This window comes from Leptonychotes weddellii, chromosome 8 (assembly GCF_054177405.1).
Source record: "Leptonychotes weddellii isolate Sample4059 chromosome 8, ASM5417740v2, whole genome shotgun sequence".
NCBI classification, from domain to species: domain Eukaryota; kingdom Metazoa; phylum Chordata; class Mammalia; order Carnivora; family Phocidae; genus Leptonychotes; species Leptonychotes weddellii.
In genome coordinates, this window is record NC_138376.1 from 35,122,776 (window position 1) to 35,135,182 (window position 12,407).

The following is a 12,407-nucleotide window of genomic DNA, read 5'->3' on the forward strand; positions in this document are numbered from 1 at the left end:
CTCCTTGCTATTGTCAACTCATTTGGTATCTGATCATCTTGCTTTGTCATCCTTAACCATATATATATATAGTTAGTACACAGAGTTGAATCAAAACTGAATCTAGATCAGATTATTTGATATCCCATAGACTTTCCTCAAACGGGAGCCATAAAATCATTCAGGGTAGAAGACTTTCTATCTGATTTAATAAGTCTAATTATGTAGACATTGGCCAATTATAAAATTCACCTCCTTGGCTATAAAAACGTGGTCTAAATAATTTGAAACTGGCTCCGTTGAACTACATCTTGTTGATTTCAACTCAGTATTTTATCGAGGTCATTTTAAAACCAAATACTTTGGTCAAGCTGCAATGTACCAACTTTGTATACAAATTAAATGAGAGTATTCTGTAATCCATGATTCAATCACAGATCAGAGTATCAGAATAGATGCGGGAACTCTCCCCAAGCTTCTGTCTTCCTATATAACCAATCCTGGTTCAGTAGATCAGTCATGCTTGAGCAGCACTCCAGAATGGGATAAGCTCTCCCTAGGTCTTACTGTTTCAATCTACCAGGAAGTATTTAATCAGGAAAGAATCAAAATCCTCTTTTGGCCTCTAAGGAAAATCCTTCTAATTGTTGATTAATTTAGATAAACAGATGATAGAATGAGAAAACACAGAATCTTATTTCATAGTTAATGTCAGGCAGATTTCAGGGGGGAAATTACTGTCTCTGAGTAAATTATAATCTGTGTTATAAACTGGTTATAATCCAAGAGCAAAATTCTCAGTTTCTTTCAAAGAGATCATGTGCCATTTTCTTACTCCAAATAGTCAAGGGATCACAACACTGGAGGTTCTAATCACATCTAAGGCCTTGGACTTCAAGCTATTCTTAGCCTATCATTTTAATGTTCAACTCCAAAGTAATATCAATATAAAATTATCTTTATAATTCCTAATCCTCCAGGCTATCAGAATTGCTTACAAAACCAATAAAATCCAGGTTAAAAAAAAAAAAAAAAAGACTTCCAGTAATCGTTTTCAGGCAAAGGAGTTTGGAACGTTCAGCAATTGGCAAAATCAGCCCAAGTTTGTGAAATGACAATCATAAATCCTACTCTTACATCTCACACAGAGGCATATACTTTAGGTTAGGAAAAAAGGCCCTTCCCCCCAAAAGATGTTGCCCATGTTTTATAATATACTATAATAGTGGGTGTTTGCAATTAGAAATCCACATCCACAGGGAAGGTTTGATCTATTCAGAGACCCCACTAAAAAGGTCAGAGAAATCTAAAATAATGCATTTAAAAAGATCTCCCAGCAGAATATTTAACTCTGATTTCCAAGAATACTTACATTGAATCAAGTTTGTTTCTTAAAATGAGAAACTTCATTTTCTGGAAAATACTTGTACACAGACAACCTCATTGCCCAATCATTTCAAATCAACAACTTTTCCTCAAATTCTTACCACACACTTAACAATTCCACCCTGTGTGGTGTCACTGAGCAAAGTAAGACTCAGATGACCGGCCAACTTACCTTTCTAATAACACCTGTGGGACTCAGCTCACAGCTATGTTTGGAACATTCGCCAAACCGCAGGAGGGGTAGGGGTACAAGAGAGCTTGTGCCATTTTGAGAAAGGCAAATCATGGTTTTGGCAGAATAGGAAAAAATAACTTTTTTAAACAACATCTGCTTCCTAGCCCAAGGGGTATCTCCTGCAATCGCTATTCCTAATACCACTTGCTCTGTTAGATAGGCCAGTGAGTCTCTGAGGATGAGATCTAATTCAACATCCACAACCTTGTCACAGTTAGTTGATAACAGAGAAGTTTTTCTCCTCCTGCTATGCATGCCAAGAATAGAGCCAACCACACATTTTCCAAAACTTCAAAACATCAATCACAAATAAGCCATGGAAATATTTTGGGATAATGCCACATCTCCCCATGATTTGGAGCAAAAAAGGCTCATTACCTTGCTCTCTTCTCCTTCAAACACTGACTGGTGAACGTTGCACGCAAACAATGAGTTGGGGAGGTCGTTGAAGTCAGTGATTGCTTGAAAGGCTTCCTCTGCAAAACACCGAGTTACAGCCCAGTCTCTGTCTATGCAGCAGAGCAAAAAAAGTCCTCCATCCTCTGGGATGTGCCCCTGCTGCCCCAGGCTCCTCATTCCAATGAAGTAAGATTCTCCCCTCATTCCTGAGGACACAAAGACGGACGCGTGTTAGAGTAGACATTGATTCCTTCACACTTGGTTCTAAGGCCACGGTTCTGGAGTGTGTGGGGCAGCGCAGGGGAGTGTGATTAGAAGCAGGGACTATGAGAAGGGGGAAGACCCAGAAAGTTCACATTACCCCCTTGATCTCTGAGTCACTATTTCCCATCCAGCTCTGCCTCCAGGCAACAATCCAGTCAGCTCTATGGTCAAAAAACCCCACTTAACCAAGATATGAATTGGAGGCTGGGGGCTCTAGCTCAGCTGCCCAGCATTTGCTAGATATGGGACCCGGGAAAGTTATATGAGCCTTTGCTTCCTTATGAAAATCAAACAGACTCAGGAAAGGCTTTGACGAGTTAGAGGATGAATTATATACCACTCCCACCACCACTACTACTAATGCCTGTCCTTTATCGAGTTCCAGGGACTGTTCCAAATGATCAACATGCATCAACTAACCTATTAAATTTTCACAATAGTCTGTGAGATTGGTACCAATGTTATCCCCATTTTACAGATGGAAAAACTGAAGAACAAAGCAAGGAAGTAACTTTTACTATGTCAATGATAAAATTGCAGGACCAGAATTCAAATCCAGAGAGTTTGGCACCAGAGCTCACTTCCCTGGACCACAGAAATGAAACAGGACAAAATCAGTACAAGTCTGTATTTCAGGAAGTACAATCTACTTCATCACCACCCGAATCCTCATTGTGGTAACTCTAATAGTTAATGGTTTATCCATAATGAAGACACACACACACACCCTCTGCCTTCTGCCTGGCATGATTACTCTAAGTAATTTGTGAATCCTGGATTTTGAAAATAAGTACTATCTTGGCTAATCCACAGTATATAGATACAGATTCCCTCTCCTCATTGCCCCCATCACAGAACTTTCTAGTATTCATCTTACCTAGCTGTATTCATTCTATTATTTCTTCACTCCAACATTTCAAAATTCTACCCAGCTGCAGCCAGTTGGAGAGTTTTATCATTTTTTGATACTGACACATTGCAATAGATTTTATCAGTCTCCCCACATACTTTGAGGACAGTATCTACATTTTTCTTTTGTATCTATTTTCATGCCTGTCATGCTCAGTAATTAGAAGCCCTGAAGGTGAGATAATTTGTCCATGGGTACACAAGTGAGACCAAAAGACACCTCTAATGTGGCCGCTGGGTCATCTTCAGTAAGTTCCATTTCCCCAGTTCCAGCATTGCCGAGTACAGGACAGATGGGTGGGTGCCACAGAATATCTCTCTGCCCTCATGACGTTTGTTAGACCCAAATTCTGATCCCCAGACAAGTAGGGGTTCCCGTGTATATCTCTCTTGAACTCTGAATATATCATTCAGGTGATGAGGTTATGTTTTTCTGTTTCTATTTTTCCTAGAAACAAAGCCCAAGTGGGAACCTGATAAGCATCATTGATGGTAATATAAATAATGCATTTCATATAAAATCTTGGGTCTGGTTGGGACAGGAGGTAATAACTCTAAAAGCAGATCATTGTAATTGTGGTAAATAAAAATGTTATTCCACATAAAATATAATAGAACCATTCCTGTATTTTAAAGTTCTTAAAATTCCAATTAATACATTTGCTATATTTAAATCAACAAAGTATTTATTTGATTTGATTTTTTAATTTTTTTAAAGATTTTATTTATTTATTTGACAGAGAGAGAGAGAGAGCAGAAGCAGGGGGAGCTGCAGGCAGAGGGAGAAGCAGCCTCCCCGCAGAGCAGGGAGCCCAATCCAGGGCTCGATCCCAGGACCCTGGGATCATGACCTGAGCCGAAAGCAGACGCTTAACCAACTAAGCTACCCAGGTGTCCCAAAGTATTTATTTTAAATAAAAATATAGTACAGCTTTCAAACTTTGTTTTATTCTGTAATTAATCCAAAATATATGAATATTTGTAATTACAAATATTTGAATGCAATCCTTGTATTTGTTTTCCTTCATATTCATATTTATACTGTTGTTTCAAATATTTACTGTAATATGCATAATAACCATCATTTATTATCAGAGTACTAATTACTTTAATAGTAAGAATAATTACTAAGAGCATTAAAATAGTATAATTTTCATCAATGGATTATAGGAAACCTCTTTTTTTTTTTTAAAGATTTTATTTATTTATTTGAGAGAGAGAGAATGAGAGAGCACATGAGAGGGGGGAGGGTCAGAGGGAGAAGCAGGCTCCCCGCCGAGCAGGGAGCCCGATGCGGGACTCAATCCCGGGACTCCAGGATCATGACCTGAGCCGAAGGCAGTCGCTTAACCAACTGAGCCACCCAGGCGCCCCTATAGGAAATCTCTTAATAATGAAGTCAGAATCATCCAGTAGCATGAAGTATAGCTATTATGTGTCAATACTGATTTTATTTTTAATCCTGTCCCTCTTATTTAAACATTTTAAATTAATCAAAACTGATCCCAAAATGTTCCTAAATGTTTTCCGAGAATGTTTCAATTACTCTTTTTCCGAAGGAAATAAAAATCCATTGCTGAACTAATTAATTAAATAGATGGAATATTAAGCCTTACTCGGGGCTCATTTTAATCTACTCAAATAGCCTTAACTTCTGTTCTAAACTGTAACAATACGATTATCTTCAAGAGACTTTATTTTAAGCTCATTACTTGCAGTAAAGATTTAAAAGGTGGATGCATTTTTGGCAAACAACCTATTCTACTTATATGGAGAAATATTTTAGAAGTCAGAGCTTTGTACAAAGGAACACTGATTTCTCTTTCCAGTCCCATTACTGAGTCAGCTCGTAATCTGAAGAAGTTAATCGATCATTCGATGACTCAGTTTATCTTTATAAAAGGAGAACAAAAACATCTCTCTGCCTCCCTTCCTCTGCAGAGGAGGAAGAGGTGGGGCAATGAAAGAGAAATGGAAGAACTGATCAACATCAGCATTAACCAGTACATAAAAGGATAAGTAATATAAAATGCTGTAAAAACACGACATTATGATAATCTCAGAGCAAGATTATTATGCTTTGGTATTACCACTAACCTTTAGCAAACGCAAGCAAAGAGAAAGAAAGGGAAGCTCTGAAGACCAAAAGAACTCCTAAAAAGAAATGTAAAGGTCCTAGAGAGCCCCAAAGAACTCGTTTATCTTTTTAAATTCATTTCAAAACTCTGAACTGTTGTAAAACAACTTTGAAGCAACCATTGTCTTTACATGTATGATTCTTACTTCTAAGTCTGAGGTTGGTCATCCGAAAGAGAAGAGCTGCCTTCAGCTCAAGAGGCACCTCTTCTGGGAAGGTTTCCCAACCTCCCCCTTGGCCCGTGAACATGGCCTCCTTCCTCTGCCCGCCCTGAGCGCCCTGCACAGCCTTCTCCCATGGATCATCCTGCACTGTGCTTACTGCTTTACTAGTCTAGGTGTCTCTCGAGAAGAGAGACTGACCTGTCTTCATCGGTGTATCTTCAGCCTGGTTCATATAGAAAGGCCTCAAAATGATGTTTGACGGAATTAATGAATTATGTAAAAAGGAGTCATGTTCAAAAAATAACAGACAAGCAAATGAGTTATAGTAGTCAACTTAAAATATATACATGAATGATACTTACTTCAAATGTATCCACTAATACCGAAAACAACCTACTCACTTCGATGTTAAGGTTAGATTTATAAAATGGAATTTTATAAATGGAAGATAGCAAGAACCACTCAAAGGATTCCTCTAGCTAAAATGAAAAATCTGCAGTGTGTAATTAAAATAACATTTATGTTTTTTAATTATACAAGTTCACTGAAGAAAAGAACTGAAAAATTCAGAAAGGTATTTTAAAAAGAAAATAAAAGCAAACCATAATCCTACTATCTGGAGAAAATTGTACTAATGTTTTGGTATATTTAGTTCTAGTGCTTTTTCACACATATAATTTCTGAAAAAAATTGGGATCCTGCTGTTTCGTATCCCAATTCTTTCTCGAAACATTGATAAAATCAAGAGCAGTTCCCTGTACCATTATACATTCTTGGAAAACACTAATTTTAATAGACACATAGTATCCCAGTATATGGATCTGTCATAATTTATTTAGCCATTCTTCTGTTATTTGATATTTAGAAAGCATAAATTTCCATCATCATGTGCATCTGGTAAAGGAAAACCATTATTCACTATTAAAATATAAAGGGTCCCCTGGAAGAACCTCAAAACTTCTTCACATGCAGAGAAGACACATCTTTATGAGATGCTGGAAGGGGCCCCACAGGGACACTTAGGCTCCACTCCTTCTCAATGTTGTGTGCCTTCTGGACTGTGGTCTTCACATCAGCAAAATGGAGAAAGAACATGACTTTGTCTATCTTATGGTCAAGTATGACCGTCAAACGAGATGAAGCACATGAATGTCTTTTGAAGCCTCCAAAATAATATGTGAATTAAAGCTATTTATTACTCCTTCTCGGCTCATCCAGAGCAAGGCAATAGCAGAGGAACCTGGCCCTATGGAGGTGGTTGCCATCCCTACTGTTAAGTGTGTGAACACGTGAATGTCCATGAGGGTTAAGCCCATATCATTAAAATGAGAAACGAATAGAGCTGCTGCTCCAATATTTGGTAGGAGTGTGGCTGGTGACTCCAGTAGGAGGGAATGATGGCTGTAACACAAAAGGGAGCAATTAAAATAGAAAACAAACAGTCCTGTCCCTCCCAAACACCACTAACAACACATAATGGTTATAATCCTACAAAGTTAGTAGCAATGAGAATATAAATGCTTGAATTTGACTCATTTTAATGAAGGAGGAAGCTTGAAGACAGGAAGATTTTTCAACTATTTCACTATTTTGCTATAATGTGAAAATGATTTTATCCAAGATCCTCAGATAACCTTATAGCACTTATTAATTAAACATTAAAAGATTTGAAGATGGTACAGCTCCTACTATGAAGACTAGTCACCTGAAACTTAAAGATGCCTATAGTATCAAAGAATTAGCAAATGAATAAATGTTTATTGCACAGATAAGGGAATAAATTCTCCCTCAATAAACAAGAATAATGTATTGCTGGGTTTCTACACAAGGATTAAGCTTTCCAAAACCCCTACTTTTCATTCCCTGCAAACATTTATTTGGTACACTTAAACCCAGGAGAAGGGACTTCATAGAGCCATCTGATTCTGTTGGATATCATTACTGTCACAGTGTTATCAATATGCATGAGATTCAGATTTCTGAATTCAGAATTCTAAAAAAATTCCACCTTTCGGGGAATAGGGTATATCTCATGCAAATGGGAAGCCATGCATTTGCTCATAGGGTTTCTGGTCTAGAAAGTGTTGGGGTGCTGGGCTCCCTGCTCAGCGGGGAGCCTGCTTCTCCCTCTCCCTCTGCCCCTCCCCCTACTTGCGCTCTCTCTCTCTAAAAAATAAATAAAATCTTTAAAAAAAAAAGAAAGTCTTATATAAGTCTGGATATAAAAGGAGGGGTAATTACAAATAATCCCATGAGAACAGCAGAGAGCCATGGCAAACAAAACAAAACAAAAAAATATAAAAACAAAAACCAGATTGTAAACCTCCATGGAGATACTCATATTTATACTAGCTTCACTACCAAGTAAAATCATCCCATTAATAGTGTGAGGTGTGTCCTATAAAAAGGCTAACACCACCTTGGAAGGGCTAGGGTGGTAGTAATCTATCTTGAGTCCCCTCAACATGGAGAGAACATCACGGTCAATTCTGAGTACCACTCACTACAGAAAAACTAGAAGTCTTTCTAAGGACATTATTTAGGCTTATCCAGGGGCCAAAAGTCATGTCATCTGAAAAACAGGGGCATGGGAAGACATAGCCTAGGAAAGCAGAGGAAGGGAGTCTTGAGTGAAGTCATAGTTGCCTTCAACTTCTGAAAGAGGAAATAGAATTTTTGTATATGGTGCTAAGAAAGAAGTCAAACCAAGGAGAAAGAATACAGTTTAATGAAAGGTGCCATGGATCTTTCAACAATTCAGGTTGAAACAGAAATGTCCTGCCTCATGTCTTAGTAAGCAACTTATATCGGTGACAGCCACTGAGTAAGCTCCACAGAGCAGGTGACAAACATCCAGCGGAATGGTCCCAGAGAGAATCCAAGGACTAGGGGGCTGGCTGGCTGGCATTTCTGTTATGGTCTCTTCTCACCTGGAGAGTTTTATCTTTCCATGTTTAGAAAAAAATACACAAAAGAGGTTACTATTTCTCTCTGGGTTTAACGATGCTCAAGAAAGGGAGATTTATAACCTTTAAACAAAAGCTTTCTCCAGTGTTGAAATCTTTAATTTGATACTCATATCTGCCTATAGTTTTCATTTTCCAGGTTACTCAAACCAGAAAGTAAGAATTTTTTAAACAGTAAATAATGATCCACAAAGGGGGGGAAATGAGCTAGACTTAAAAAAAAGCAACTTACACTGGGTTTCTTTTTCCTTAGACAAAAGAATGTTAAAGATTTAACTTGTCTGCTTTTTAAATGAAGAACAGGAATGTAAGACTTTTTGCAATAAGAGCAATAAACAGGAAAAAAAATACCTCAATTCCATGCTATGGCCATCTAAGCAGGATAAATAAGGAAAGAGGATAGCTGGAAATGATTAATGAATAATTCACTTTGACTTTAAGTTCAATTTTGACTGAAAAACAAGTCAAGGGATTATGGGAGGTTTGTTGGTTTGGAGGAACTTAAATATGACAATGCCAAATTGACTAGTAAGGATAACAACTAAGAATGCAATGTTGCATTAATAGAGAAGAAATGTCTACAGCTATTTTTTTTTTAAGTTGAATATAAGGTTAAATGAATCCAGTTCAAACTTTCAAAGAATAGAAAACTCTTAAGTTTTACAGTGTTTAAAATCCCTTTGGCTCTAAAATTGATCCTTTAGTGATAGCTGGGACAAAGAAGAAAACTTTTATATGAACAACAATAATCATTTTAAATTAAATCATATCCTCAGCTATCATTTTTGGTCTGGCCTAATGGGTAGGTCTTTTTGATGCCCTTTTGGTATTTTAATATCTAGACCTTCTTAGGGATACACCAGGCCTTTTGATCATTTTTGTCCATCTTAAAGGGAGACTGAAGTATAATATTAGTAACAACAAACCATCCGAGCCATCCTGACATACAAAGGAGAGACATGATATTCTTAGGCTCTGCTCCGTAGAAACCCATTAGAACTCTTTCTGAAATATAATGGGACCTATTTAATTCGGTGGCAGAATTTTCACACCTGCTGAGTTGCGTGAACTTCATGCTATTCTTGATACCATTTGGGATCAGTCCTGAAAGAATCAGGAACATACAGTTTTCCACTCATGGTTTTCAAAGGAAATTATCCATATTCCTCAGTCATGGCTCCCTTTAGGACACCTTCTTGCACCACTGTTCTACCTTAAGCTCCCACAGGAAAATAATTCAATTAATTCAGTTTCCCAAGGAAGCAGCTTCTCAGGAATTTTGATGAAATTGGGGAGGAGGAGGAGTCATTTCCATCATCTCCTTTTGTACTGGAATCTATAGAAGTGATGGGTCTACAAACTTGACCAGAATAATGTGCATGCAGGGTTTTAATGCCCACGGTCTCCCAGGAAGATGTGCAAATCCTGAACATTCTTCCAATGGGCAAAATAAAAAGGGAAAGAAGAATCTCAAATTTACTCAGGGTCAGATGGAACAAGCAGATAGGGCATTTGTATTCTACTCCCACAATACTAACTGACATCATCAAGAAAACACGTTTCAAATAGACTTGTTGCAAGAGAAGAGGCAAGTAGAGAAAACACCATCTTTTATGAAACGTGGGAGGACTGAGGAGGTTGTTCTTCACGACAGGAAAATCTATTTCTACAAAGAATGACCCACAATGAACCCCAAATTTATTAAATAAAATAAGCAATAATTAGAACATACCATCCAAAAGAGAAGAGCTTTGGTCATTGTATTAGTCAAGGTCCCAGTAGGAAACAGATGGCGTACTCAAACTGGATCATTTGAAAAGAGTTTAATAATGCAGCTGTTTGCAGAAGTGTGGGCAGGGGATAAGGAAACCACAAAAGCTATTTCAAAACCCTGGGCTAGCACTATCCCTACACCTCAAGAGGTGGGAAGAGAGGAGGGGGTTTTTCAGAATGGGGACACACCAGGGGCTTCAAGCAGAAGACCCCTGACAGACCTTTGGTTGAGGGGTATAGCAATCCACGGTGGCACCACAAAGAGGGAACTAGAGGGATAAATAACCCCATCTTGTGCTCTTTCTGTGACCTGCTGGCACCTTCCATTGGCCAGACCCAATCGCAAGCCAGAGGGCAAGGGAACTCTAATGTGGAGCCTACGGCTCAGCCACTGGGAGAACAGTACACAACAGGAAGTGATGGAGAGAGAGGTTCCTGGGGTCAAGTGAAGAGATCAAGCACAGTCTTTATAACTGGATAGTAATCTAAACATTTCATAGAACTTGATTTAAGTATTTAAACCTGAGCCATTTGTAAATGGCAGCTCAAATCAGCCTGTAAAACATCGCCACAGATTGACCATTTCTTACTGCGTGTTTTTTTAAGAACAGGAAGAATGAAAGGGGAATGAGCAACCATGAGTGTGCACCATTGTGGACTCTGTATTCTTGAGCCCAGGGTGGAGGCACAAGACCATCCTTTCATTATCGCTATCAGAAGCAGTTTAAAGAAAGCCCCAAGCCTCTGGATGAGCCTAGCAATTATATGCAAAATAACTTTTCACAGGAGGGTAACACTTCAAAAGTGAGCAGCAAAGCAGGTGAAGGTTGCTATGGTAGCTAAAGTCAGATTTATCCTGTCATCTTTCACCTTCTGTTTTCAGAGGACTGGGGAGAAACACAGTGAAAAGGATCTAGAGCACAGAGGGAGACATGGGGCACCCCACCTCTGAGAAAATCCAGCCAAGAAGGGTCAGAGTTGTTCAGACCTTCTAAGAAAGAAAGTAAAGGCAGACTGGAAGGCTGCTCAGAGGGGGAGGGGGAGGGTTAGAAAGCTGCTCAGAACTCATTAGGAGGCCAAGGAGGCAGGTAGCACTCTCTCTGATAAGATTAGCAGAGGATGATCTGCTTGATTGTAAGCTCTTTTTAATGCAATAGGGCAAAGAATGAGGAAGAGAGAGAAATAGCCTTATTTCGGAGCCCTGCATACAATATGCTACTTTTTTCCCTCAAATACAGCTAAAAGACCATGTCACTTCCACATTAAAAATCTTCCGTGACTCCCTAAGATCTATCAAATTCAGTAAAAACCATTCTTCGGCCCAGCAAACCAGGACCCCTACAAGAAGATGACGGTCTTCCTGTCCAAATGTACCTACTCTCTCACTAGGGCCGAGAAGGAAAATTCTCCCTAGTCTCGGCCCCAAGTTCCGGCTCTCTCAGTAATGACAACAACAGCATCAAGCAATTATTGACCACTCCTTTCGTATGACATTGACAGATGGCTGGGTGGCCCTCACCAACTTCCTTGAGCTTTCCTCACTTCTCAGCTTTGCTCCTGCCAGCCCCCAGCCCCTCCTAGCAACACGCCACTCACCCTGAAGTCATTTCTGGGGCCACTGCCTTCAGACCCCACTCTGAGCCGCACTGCACCGAGATGAGATCATCCCTGGCTGACCCCATTGTCACATGTTTGTCCCACCTCTCGAGACACTTCGTTTTGCTGCTCCTTGTGCTTTTCTTAATCTTCCCCCCCCCCCCCCCGCCCTCACCGGTGTTGAGGGCAGGGGCTGTGGCTGGGTCTTCCCCACCTGGATATCCCCAGGAGCTGCTAAATAGGACCCTATCCTTGGAAGGTCGCCTTTCTTGAATTGAATGGAGTTCAAGTTCTGAATGTGATTCTCAGCTTCCCAACATACTAGCTGCCTGACCTTGGAAAGTTACTTAATTTCTCTGTGTTCAATTTCCTTACCCATAAAGTAGCATTAAGAAGAAAACCAAGGGGGCGCCTGGGTGGCTCAGTTGGTTAAGCGACTGCCTTCGGCTCAGGTCATGATCTTGGAATCCCTGGATCGAGTCCCGCATTGGGCTCCCCGCTCGGCAGGGAGTCTGCTTCTCCCTCTGACCCTCCCCCCTCTCATGTACTCGCTCTCTCTCATTCTCTCTCTCAAATAAATAAATAAAATCTTTAAAAAA

The 12,407-nt window shown here is 39.5% G+C and overlaps 1 protein-coding gene across 5 annotated transcripts in view; it reads right to left on the reverse strand.

Moving 5' to 3' along the window:
* The window catches only part of RCAN2 (regulator of calcineurin 2), a 266,173-nt gene that overhangs the window by 221,631 nt on the left and 32,135 nt on the right, over positions 1 to 12,407 (reverse strand). For all 5 annotated transcript variants that reach the window (XM_081828377.1, XM_081828373.1, XM_081828374.1 and 2 more), the window contains exon 2: positions 1,979 to 2,205. In XM_081828377.1, coding sequence (XP_081684503.1) covers positions 1,979 to 2,203 — 225 coding nt within the window. In that variant the 5' untranslated portion in view covers positions 2,204 to 2,205. The remainder of the gene's footprint in view (positions 1 to 1,978; positions 2,206 to 12,407) is intronic.